This window comes from Carlito syrichta, unplaced genomic scaffold, assembly GCF_000164805.1.
Source record: "Carlito syrichta isolate Samal-C Ts95f unplaced genomic scaffold, Tarsius_syrichta-2.0.1 Scaffold123293, whole genome shotgun sequence".
Lineage (NCBI taxonomy): Eukaryota > Metazoa > Chordata > Mammalia > Primates > Tarsiidae > Carlito > Carlito syrichta.
Window position 1 is genome coordinate 59,199 of NW_007067389.1, and position 12,735 is coordinate 71,933.

Genomic DNA, 12,735 nt, shown 5'->3' on the forward strand with positions numbered 1-12,735 from the left:
TCCCATTTGTCCATTTTTGGTTTTGCTGCATTTGCTTTTAGGGTTTTCATCATAAATTCTTTGCCTAGGCCAATGTCTAGAAGTGTTTTTCCTAAGTTTTCTTCTTGGATTTTTATAGTTTCAGGTCTTATACTTAAGTCTTTAGTCCATCTTGAGTTAATCTTTATACATGTTGAGAGGTGTCTAATTTCATTCTTCTGCATATAGTCAACCAGTTATCCTGGCACAATTTATTGAATAGGGTGTCCTTTTCCATTATTTATTTTTGTTGGTTTTGTCAAAAATCAGTTGGCTATAAACATGTAGCTTTACTTTTGGGTTCTCTATTCTGTTCCACTAATCTGTTTTTGTACCAGCACCATTCTGTTTTAGTTACTATAGCATTGCAGTATAATTTGAAAATAAAATGGTCATAAGCCAATTTCTAATACTGAGACAACAGTGAATTTTCTGCAGAAAAGCAAAAAAAAGTTTCCTTGACAGGTACAAGTATCAACATCTATCTTTAAAGAATTATAGTCGAGCTATCTTACGATAGCCACAAACAGCTGAGAAAGTATGGTCATTTCAGTGTTTTCGTCCTGCAAAATGTCAAAATGTCACTCAGGAGCAGGATAGTGAGAGACTCCTGAGTAGAAGCCTCCTCCAGACAAGCTCTCAGTCTCACGTCTACACTTCTAACCCAAGATGAGCGGTCAACAGGAGGGAGTATGAGGCTGGGAGCAGCAAGAGCATGTTGGGTGCAAGTATGGACCTCAGTCTTCTGACACTTGCTGCCACCCAGTTAACAATTCCCCAGGTGGGGGAGCTGGTGTGGCCCAGCCCAATCACTCATCTTATAGATGAGGAGGCCAGGCCCATGAGGGTGGCGGCCTACATAAGGTGACAAGAAAACACAGCACAGCGGGATCTGAATTTAAGTCTCCCGTCACCACTAGGCACCTTCCCACCGTACCTGTGTAACAAATAGTAGTACATGAGAACTTTAAAGACAAAGCAAACAAAGTGTTAGAATAGAAAGGTTATTTATGGCCAGAGTGCTGATGAAGGCTCTAAGGAGAAGGTGGTACTTTGTTGGGTCTTGAAGGAAGAGCAGGAGTCAATCAAGGGAGACAGGTCAGGGAAGAGAAGAGAGGAGGAACATTCAGGGTAGAGACCACAGAGCCATTCAGAAACTTAAAGAAACGTCCTTCTCTACCTTGTTGTTTCAAAAGCAGGAGGGGGACTGGAAAAAGAAGTAACAGAAAACAATGTTCAACTGCTATTACTATTTTCTCAAATTTTAATCCTTGGCCCACGTCGCATCCATTAGAAAGTCATTAGGTGTCATAAACATACAATCCTGAGAGTTGTGGCTGCAGTGGAAATGGAGGTTTCTCAGGCCATGTGTCCTGTGTATGCTCCATGGTGACAGGAAGGTGACATGCTGGTCTTCAAGGTGGCAGGGGGTCAGGGTGCTGGTCCCAGCTTCGAGGTGACAAGGGGTCAGGGTGCTAGTCCCAGCCTCAAAGTGACAAGGGGCTGGGGTGTTGGTTCTATCCTCGAGGTGGCAGGGGGCTGGGGTGCTGGTCCTAGCCTCTAGGTGACAGGGGCTGGGGTGCTGGTCCTAGCTGTGAGGTATCAGGAGGCAGGGCTGTTGGTCCTAGCCTTGAGGTGACAGAGGGCCAGGGTGCTGGTCCTAGGCTTGAGATGACAGGGGGCTGGGGTTTTGGTCTTAGTCTTGAGGTGATAGGGGTTAGGTTTCTGGTCTTAGCCTTGAAGTGATAGGGGGCCGAGGTGCTGGTCCTAGCCTTGAGGTGACAGGGGGCCAGGATGTTGGTCCTAGCCTTGAGGTGGCAGGAGGCAGGGGTACTGGTCCTAGCTTCAAGGTGACAGGCAGGCCGGGGTACTGGTTTTTGAGGTGACAGGGGGCCAGGTGTTGGCCCTACCCTTGAGGTGACAGGGGGCCAGGGTGCTGGTCCTAGCTCGAGGTGACAAGGGGCCAGGACTGCCACAATCCCGGACTTGCCTCCTTGGCCTCTGAGCAGCCTCCCTGTTCTTGCAATGCCAGTGCCATCAACACTCTATTTTCTATGCACTGCAGAAGGAAAATGGCCGGACTACACCTCTGGCCCTGGCATTTGTCTCTGCTTAGGGAAATATTCAAGAATACCCAGCCTGGAAGCCTTCATTTGCTCACGAGAATGAAGAGGTAGACACTCAAAGCCCCTTATTTCCTTCTGGCTCAGCAGTATAATTGCTCTGTAAACTGGGGCATTTCCACATAATCTCCTGAAAAGTCACAGTTGTGGAGAAAGGCAAATATTTAAAGTGGCACCTGGTGCGTGCTGGCTGATTCATGGATCTTACTGGAGCCTGCCACATGCTGAGGGCTGGGATGCTCCTGGGATTGTACCTATCAGGGTGTCTTCCCCATTCTCTCAGGCTCCAGTCCATGGGATATAAACAAGAGCAACAACAACTGAGTGGGATGTGCTAAGATGAGTGGGGAGGGTGGAGAGGGACTGCTGCTGGTCAGGATGAGGTGGTGGGGCTGCCGCCAGCTGGGGTGAGGGTGCATGGGGGTCTGCCCAGCTGGGGCAAGGGTACATAGGGGGCTGCTGTCAACGAAGGTGAGGGTAGTTGGAGCCACTGCCTGACTGGGGTGAGTGTAGTGGGGGGCTGCCGCCAGCCAGGGTTAGAAATGGCTCTGTACAGAGCTGCCATTCAGGCGAGGCTAGAACAGGTGGAGTAGGTGTGGTGGGGGCATGTGAGGCAGGAGTGGGCAGTAGGGAGAGGACATTCCAGGCACAGAGAATGCCATCTGCCCAGTCCAGAGGCCCTGTGACAGGAATGACAAGAAGCCTAGCCTGGCTGAGTACAAAGTGGACTCTGAAGGGTGGGGACACAGCAGGTGGCCATGGTGAGAGGGGGTGTGAAGGTGGCTGAGTGGATAAGGGAGACCCAGTGGGGCCACGTCCACAATTACCTGGATTATGCAGCGAATAAGACCATAAAAGAGGGGTTAAAAAGTGCTCATAAAACTAGGAGAGGAGTGGGCAGACTTTTGGCTTGCTCAGAAGCAGTGTAATAAGTAAGTTCACATGATGCAGAAGCCAGAGAGTATGAATTTCATGCACAAAAGACCAGCTCTTAAAACCATGATTAACAAAAGCAACAATGTCATTTAACATCGGTGTTTTCTGGGTATATTTTATAATTAACACCCATATAATAGTTTAAATCGAATTTTATATAAGTTTTTTCGCAATACTGTCCTTATATATAAATTTATACCCTGAAAAATAGAATGCACTTCACCATAGCAACAGTTCTATATCAACTCCTACTCAAGTCAGAAAAAGCATATGTAACAGAAACGAATATTCTGGAATATTCTGAGGTGCCTGCTTGGGAGAAAAAATTCACTTACTTTGTAAAGATTTAAATATAAGAGTTCACTGTTTCTTTAAAACATCCTTGTAATTAGACAGAAGGCTATTTTAGTTTCTCAAATCCTGCTTTATTAAACAGTATAATATACTTTTTAAAAGAAAGGGGGGGAAAAAAGGAACAAAAAAAAAACAATGCCCAGGATAAAATACTTGAGATCAAGGGGAGGGGCATGGGGACAGTGACAGGAAGTAACTTTTTTTTTTTTGAGTTGGAGTCTCACTCTGTCGCCCAGACTGCAGTGGCCGCTCCCAGCCACCACAGCCTCGACCTGCCGGGCTCTGGCGATCCTTCCGACTCAGCCTTCCGTGTAGCCGGAATTACAGGCGTGCGCTACCACGCCCAGCTGATTTTTTGATTTTATTGTAGAGATGAGGTCTCGCTGCCCAGGTGGGTCTCGAACCCGTGGGCTCAGGCAATCCACTCACCTCAGCCTCCCAAAGGCGCGGGATTAGAGGCTGAGCCACCAAGCCTGGCTAGGAAGTAACTTTTAAGTGACTTACAATTCTAATGTTCAGCACCTTAGTTTATAGTTACTTCCTCAAGAAAAATGACACCTACTGGCATTATGATCACTGAGAAAGGAAATCTTATGCTCACAGTCTTCTTTTTAAAGAAAACAAAAGAACCAGTCCTTACAACCTGCTTGATACATTAGGTAACATACAAGTTTACTAATAAGAATGAACACATTCACAGACACTGGGTCTTGGGTTGCTGTGGTCTGAATGTTTGTCTCCCCCAAATTCCTATGTTGAAATCCTAACCACCAAGGTAATGGTGTCAGAAGGTGGGGGGTCTGGGAGGTGCTCAGGTCGTGAGTCGCACATGGGGACACAGCTAGAAGGTGCCATCAACAAACCAGAAAACAAGTCCTCACTAGACACCAAGGTGGCTGTACTTTGACCGTGGACTTCCCAGTCTCCAGAACAGTGAGAAAGAGGTCTGTGGTTTATGAGCTACTCAGCCTGTGATGCTCTGTGATAGCAATCTGAAGAGATGACAACACAGGTTACATACAATTAACACACCTTGTTATGATACCAACATGTAGTGCTAAAACACTCCCTTCACCTCTCCTGTGGCCACCAAATTCACCAAACCATGCACCCCGTCACCTGGCTCCCCACCACGTGGACCACCCCAACCCCTGCTGACCTGGCTTCCCTTCTGACCCACTCTGTAAGTGATCCTCCACTGCTCACTGAACTCAAGAAGTCCCCACACCCTGTTTCTAACATTGGGCCTGCATCTTCTCCACACTGGCTTAATGAGAAGCCTAACTGTAGGTTTTTCCCCAGGCTTCTTATCTGGGGCCAAAGTTTCTGCTCCCTCACACCCCACATGCCTCAGGGCTCAGAAGTTCTTCCTGGCTGCTTTAGGGCTTTACTTCATGGCAGATACCCACTTCCCACATCTCGAACATCCCAGCCACTGTTGTCTTCCAGAGACCCTGCTGTTACCTGAGACAACATCCATATTCACAGGGACCACACTTTCCCAAGTCCCTCCTCCTCTCCTGCTACCTGCCTTCTGTGGCCACACCTAGGATTCTGTTGTCATCGGAATACTGCCTAACAATCTTAAAGCCAGCACTTCATTCTCCATTATGAGCTCTTGTGCTGTACCACTCCCCACGCACTTGTTCTTTGCCCATCATCCTATTATTTTACTCCATGTTGATGAAGACCCTCCCCTTGACCAACTGCTAGCCAGGCTTCTCCAATACTTCTTCTGGACAAGGCCTCAATCCAGGTCTCGAACACCTTCAGACCCTGAGGACAAACGACTGTGTCCACCCTTCCCATTTAGAAGCTTGACCACAGGCATCATTTCTACCAGCTCCAGGCTGCATCCTTAGATGACCCAGCCCTGAGACAACTCTGTGCTACCAGAATTCACTGTTTAGCCAAACCCTGGTGACCCCAGCCCTTCTCAGAGCAGCTGCTTTAGAAATCTTTCAGTTACAAACATTCTCTCTGCCCCTTTGAGATGTACATCTATTATCACCTAGAACCGTCTTCCCAAGGACCCCAGGGTGGCTCCTTGAAATGTAGTATAAGCACCAATTAGCAAATCCAGATGGGTTTCACATTAACCAACCCCACAGCCCCAGCTTAGTCACCCTTCACAATCCCTCACTCTCTTCTACAAGCCCAGCCATCTCTGCTCAAACCAAAGGGAGTTCAGCCACTTGGGACCAGTCCCTGCACTGAATAAAACCCATCCTTACCTTGTCAGCTCTGTTCAGCTTTGACAAAGTAAGTCACTTGGCCATACTTTCACTATTTTCCCCCAGCTTCACTAACTCTCTTGCTAGTACCCTTAAATCTTTTAGAAAGAAGACAGCAAATTCCTTGTGGAATTTTTGCTGAACCTCTAGCACCTCTTACCTACACTCTGTGCTCCAGCTTGCTCAACATCTTTCAGTTCCTTGAGGTCCCTCTCCCCTCCCATGCTGCCCTTCCAGCCTCATCCAGCAGGTGCCTCTACTGACTCATTTTCATCTTGCCCCTGAAGACTTCCCCAGTTCCCCCATGCTGGGTCAAGTTGACCTGCCACCTGTGCTCAGGACATCTGGTTTCCCTGTGTCACAACACTTACCAAGCTATGCTGGATTAACCCGGCTGTCTTCTCTACTGCTCCCCACACTCTGAGAGGTAGAGAAGTTCTGCTTTGCTTGCCACTCTCGGTCCCGACACTCACTTCTGTCACTACTGGGGCCTAGGCACTCTATATGTTGAATACCATTTGGGACCATTAGTGTTCTGCAGGAAACTTCTGCTGTAGGATGCGAATTCTCATCCCTGGAATCGCTGATGCCTTCACAGAACACTTGAAAACAGTGGAATGCAGGCAAGCTAAGAGGAATTTGCAAAATCACAGCAGGACTCTAATCCCATCTGCATATCTGGGAATTTGCAAAACCATGGTATGGTTCCAATCCCATTCATATAGCTGGGAATTTGCAAATATAAAATGTCTTTATGGGGTTACCTAGGTTAAGTCAGAACTAGCTCTTTAGTTGCTAAATCCTTCCATCTATGGATAATCTTTCATTGAAAATAGCACCAATTCTATATTTGTTGGTGGGTATAAAACTTGCCCAGGATTAGTGTGTTTAAAGCTAAAGTTAAAATTTGGGTAACTTTTAACTACAAAACCTTTTTTTTGGTACTTAAAAGTTTGGGATGTTATGAGGACTTTTACTCATTTTTGGCCTAACATGGTACTTACTGACAAGTGTGTGCTATTGGGAACGTACTGACCCTGTGTTCCCAGCACATGTCAATCACAGGTGCCTCCCTAATGTGGTACTTACTGACAAGTCTGTACTATTGGGAACATACTGATCCTGTTCTCCCAGCAACACGTCGATCACGGGGTGCCTCCCGTTCTTTATCATGATTTTCCTTTCTTCTTGCACAGTTGGCCTGCAGAAAGAAGGGTTTCAATTCACTAGGCATGGAAATTGCCTTTAAAAAACTTCTGAGACAGGATGAAAAGTTTCAGTACCCATATCGTAAGACAGACAGCAAAACCTTAAACACAGATTTAAAGAACATATATCCAGTAAGGCTTTGAGTATAAAAGTTAAATTTAAACTATAAAATAAAATCTGGGAAAATCATTATAATAATAGCACCCTGAAACACAAATAGTAGAAGACTCTTATGATAGCTCCATCACTGCAATCTACCTATAAAGGTAGATTTTATAGGATTATTTTTCTTTCTGTTTAAGAGATAGGGTTTTGTTATGTTGCCCAGACTGGAGTGCAGTGGCATAATCATAGCTCACTACAGCCTCAAACTCCTGGGCTCCAGTGATCCTTCTTCCTCAGCCTCCTGAGTAGCTGGAACCCAGGCACGTGACACTACCTGGGTTCATTTTTCATTTTTGTATTATCATCTAAGATCAAACCAGTATTTTCATCAGGAAAGATAAATGTTCAGAATATTGCTACTTAAATTTTTTTTGATAATAAGCATAATAAAGTAAATTGTGTAAAATTATTTTTAGAATTAATTATTAATATAAACTATATAATATGTATATAATATATATATTTACAAATATATAAAATATTACTATGTTATGTGTCAGAACTGGGAACAGAATGACTTAGAATTTTCATATGTTGGCCGGGCTCAGTGGCTCAGCCTGTAATCCCAGCACTTTGGGAGGCCGAGGTGAGTGGACAGCCTGAGCCCGCGGGTTCGAGACCCGCCTGGGCAACTTGGCGAGACCTCATCTCTACAATAAATCAAAAATTAGCTGGGTGTGGTAGCGCACACGCCTGTAGTTCCAGCTACTTGGAAGGTTGAGGTAGAAGGATTGCTGGAGCCCAGCAGGTCGAGGCTGCAGTGGCCGGGAGCAGCCACTGCATTCCAGTCTGGGTGACAGAGTGAGACGCCAACCCAAAAAAAAAAGAATTTTCATATGCTGTTCAATTGAGATATCTTTCTGTGGTCTTTGATATCTTTCACTTTGTTGATACAAAATATATTTATTTTGCCTTGTTGTTCTTTGTGTTTTTTAAAACTTCTGTATCTGTTTTTGTCAACAGTTTTATCCACATAGCCATGCCGCTTTGAGTCCTGCCTACTCTCAGGCGCCCCCGTGGGAGGTGGTCGTTGAGATCCATCTGATATCTATCCAGATTTCTAGAAGACTTCATGATATTTTGGGCAATACAATAAAAAAAATGGAAGGATGATGCAACAGTGATTTTTCCCTCTTACATTTCTATCGTCATTCTTTAGGTTTCTTTCTATTCTAGACTTTTACAATATAGTTGGAATAATTGATAAACAATGTTTAAACGATTCCCAGGATGAGGAAATAACAAAATGTTTCAAGATACAGGAAAAATAAGATAATGAAAAACCCAAAATACATCTTAGATTTATAAAATGTAAGACAGAATAAGTTTTATTCTCCTTTTTAAAAGAGAAAAAAGTAATTTTTTTTTGATTCTTTGAATGCCTTTAAGAAATTGCAATTGGGTCCAGTGCACCTTTATGGCAGGGGGTACTGAAGATGAGGGTCATTCTTGTCAGATTTTCAACACTCTTTCAAAGTTGCTACATGGATGTACCCATTGTCCCCCGCTGCTAAACATTAGAAGGTGTCCAAATTGTTACTGTTATAAATATTGCTGCAACGTGCCCTACACGTCTCCATGAGCTCACACGTCTCCATGAGCTCGTGTTCAAGTGTTTCCCTAAGCTAGAGCAAATTCTTAAAGTGGACTTTCTAGGTCATACGGTATTCACTTTTTTCATTTTAATATATAACAGTAGTTATAGCAATTCACCTTCCCAAGCAGGGTATGAAGTTAACCTTTTTTTCATAACCTAGCCTCAAGCTGGCATTATCAAACTTTCTAATTCTTGCCAATATGGTGGGTGAACGGTGTAATTCCACTATTTTTTTTTAAGAGTGCAGTTTTATTAGATGTCAACATATGATACAATACGTTGTTATAGGCTGTGCAACATGATAAAAATTACCTGGAAACAACCAGTTTATACACACTGGATTGTCTCTGGCTGTTGGCACTTCACATGTCTGAGCCTCATTTTTTTTTCCTAAATAAAGCTTTTTTTTTTTTTTTTACAAGTTTTAGATTTGTAGAAGAATTGAGAAGCTGTAACAGAGTTATATCTCACATCCACATTCCCCTATTAACACTGTTACATTAGTATGATACCTTTATTACAATTAATGAATCAATATTTGTACATTATAATTAAATAAACTGTATCCCATTGTTCTCATTTGCATTCATGGATTACTAAGACTAAACATATTTTAATCAGTTTCTTGGTCATTTGTTGGTCTTTTCAGCATAGTATCTTACTAACAACCTCATCAAGTTCTCTGGCTCAGAACTTTCACATATAAACACATTTCTGAACTTAGTCATAACACCAAGAAACAGTACTTTCCTAAATACTTCTTCTTCTTAAATATATCTGGCTAATAAAACCCCAAGAATGTACTCTTACATTTTTCAAAAAAAGTGACTATAGTATCTCCTAAGTAAGTAATTTAAAAGTATCTGTTAGAGAGCAACACTTAAAATTATAAGAAAAGGATAACTTTTGGATTTTAGAGTATAATTCTAAAGATGGGATTTTTATCTAGGTGGGTTATGAATTTATTGTCAGAAATAAATGAAAGTATTTGTGATATCAATTAAAAATAAAATCCTAGGTGCTTTGGCATGTGAAGTCAACAGATCACATTCATGACAGTAATATGACTTCCCAGGAAGATTTTCACATTAGAATAAAATTTTGAGTAATTTGTTCTGCATTAAAATTTACACTGACTTATTCTGTTGCTATCAAAACTATATGATGACAGAACACTTCCTGGTAAAGTAAGAAGCAAAGGATAGCTCACAGAGTTCGTATGACATACCAGGGTGTACAATTATAGCAGGAGAGGTTACGGAAAGCATGTTGATGACACCTTACAGCAGTGACAGAGAAAGAACTAAGACAACCAAGATATTTCCTGGAAAGAATAAAACATTTGAACTTAAATTTATTTGATATATTTTTAAATTGTACCTCTCATTTTATTTTACTTTATTTGCACCCCTCTTTTATCTGCCTCAGAGAAACAGAACATAATCTATATTAATAAAATGGCATAATATACAGGATATAGGCTGTATAGAAAGACCTAGAATAAGAACTTTGGCCTAAAAGTTTAGACAATAGCGAATAAAAATATCTTAACAGCATTTAGAAAGAAAAGACTACAATTATGAAGCCAAATAATGTCTGAATTAACTGCAATAGCTCAAATGTACTAAAATCTTCAAAAAACCCCTAGAAATTTAGAAAAACATGCAAATTTCAGGTAAATATTATGTTTAAAATGCAAAAGAAGTTTCCTATTTTATAGTTTACATTCAATTTTATTTTTGTCAAAAAATGAGACTGATGACATTACTTAAAGGCCACCATGTAGTGTAATTCATTTAGATGTTTTTCTGATAGATTTTTCTTGATATAACGATACCAACTTGAGGTTTTTAGCAAGTGAAATACTTCCTGGCATGTCTCACTGATAGACTGGGGGATCTGGAACAATCCTCCTTCTGCTGACAATAGAAAAGTTGGACAAAGGACAGAAAGCAGCTCCCCAAAGCCACCTGGAAACTAACAAGACAGCAAGGAATTACCAGGCTGGGATCGGGAGGGACAAAGGCCAGGGGACCCCTCCCCTCATGCCTATGTACTGATTTCTGAGGACAAGTGGGCCTGAGCTCACAGGCTCTGCTTGGGTGGAGACACACAAGGGGTACCTCTGAAACAGGAAAGCAACTCATCTTCAGTCATACCCCCAATCTGGATCATACGAGGCTGCATTGTTAGTGTCCTAAGATGCCCAGCAGAAGAAAAAACAACTCTTTCAAAATGAGTATAACATCACACTGTTTCTACAAATGATTCTGCAATAAGAGCACCCAGTGGATAATCAAAATAGCCAGGCACTCAAGGAGATGCAGGAACGAAAACCAATAGAAACAACAAATGACAGAAGCAGACCCATGAGAACTGCAGACATCTGAATCATCATACACAAACTCTAAACCATGCTTACTGTGTTCCAAGAGATAAGCCACATGACAGAACTGACAAAGCAGAAGTGACTTTTTAAAAAAGAAAATGGCTACAAAAGGTACTAACAGAAGATCTTAAGTTCAGGTATTTTTATTAAAGACAAAGAAATTTTATAATACTTAACTCCTTCTGATATTTATTTATTTAAAGTTTCAAAACAAAGTTTATTAGAGAAAGAAGAGAAAAAAGAAAGGAAGACATGCCAGAGCTGGTATGGGCAAGAGAAACCACACCTTCTGATTTTTAAATAGTTCAGTATCTGTGAATAACAACAGCTGCTACTACAAAGTACTTACTAACTACCTGGTCCCACTCAGAATTTTCACATATCTCTATCTCACTTAATCTGCACACTTCTGAGTGTAGGTATTATTTTATCAGTGCAGAAACCAAGAGTCCAAGAGGTTAAGCAACTTGCTTAAGGTCAGATATGAAATGACCACGCTACTGCTTACATTTGTGTCTGCCTGATCCAAGGTCTACATTCCGAAGCCTGTGCCTAGTGAGAGACTAAACTTCCCCCGTGCAAATCTGGGTCCTCTTGGCATATACACTGGAAAATGATAAAAGAGCAAGGAGCAGCCTAACAGAAAGAACTGAGACTCACACTTGCACACCACAGATACTCTAAGATGTTTCCAGAGTCTAGGAAGTAATCGCATCATTTTAAAGTGACATATGAGGAATACATTTCCACCACTTAGATAGCTTTTGCCAAAACTACATCTTCATAAAGAATTCCTACAGTCTGAAGATGCATCCTCTTAACCAATCACAGCTTGGCTTCTCACAGTCTTTCACTGGACACTTCAGGCTTACATGAGGACACAGCTAGACAGTGACGGAGGCTGGGCTAGACCAGCACTTCCAACACTAGTGCTGGATTCTGACTCCTGTGCTGCAAATTCAATGTTATTTTAAATTATGCATTATATATAACATACAGATATGTTTAAGTGTAAACACCAATACATATGTACATACTCAAACACAAACTTCTCCACTGATGCAGTGGTGCATTACACACTCACACAGATGCCCTTCTTTCTTGCCAGTGGCAGCATTAGTGCAACCAATGGCAGAAAGGTGAGAAGGGCACATGGGTGTGAGTGTTTCTGATGTTAAGTGCTTACCCGAATATGCACAGTGTGCATAGGCAGTGGTCCACACTCTGCCTACTCACCAGCAGTGTCCACTGGAAGTTTGCTCAGAAAACTTGTACCCAAAAAAACTCCTTAACACTGCAAATGCTTAAGGGGAAAAATCGAGCCACCTGAAGATAGACTCTGAGTTGCCCAAAACTAGACCAAAATCGAGTAAGCTTACGTGTTGCATCTTTACAGATGATAAACCGAATACAGTTCCCCCAGTTACTGCTCTATGATGCTTCAGCTCTAAATGCCTGCAGGTAACTGACTATGCAAATCTGTATATATTTGCATTCCTCTGAGTGACAAGATATAGGGCAAGAAGTAAAATGCAAAAAACCTATTTTACACAAGATTCTGTTGTTCCTGGCATATAGATTCAAGCAATTCAAATAGATAGTAAAATTGAATGAAACAAAAAAGCAAATGGTACGTTTAGGGTACATAACTGGCATAGCCAGTTTCTCCACCCTTCTTCTAACATAAAGAAATGCTGTGCACTAAACAAA

General features: G+C 42.2%; 1 protein-coding gene across 1 annotated transcript in view; it reads right to left on the reverse strand.

Annotated features, from left to right (window-relative positions):
- Positions 1-12,735, reverse strand: part of MSH3 (mutS homolog 3) — a 166,991-nt gene that overhangs the window by 48,021 nt on the left and 106,235 nt on the right. The window contains exon 19 of the mRNA XM_008048264.2: positions 6,755-6,866. Coding sequence (XP_008046455.1) covers positions 6,755-6,866 — 112 coding nt within the window. The remainder of the gene's footprint in view (positions 1-6,754; positions 6,867-12,735) is intronic.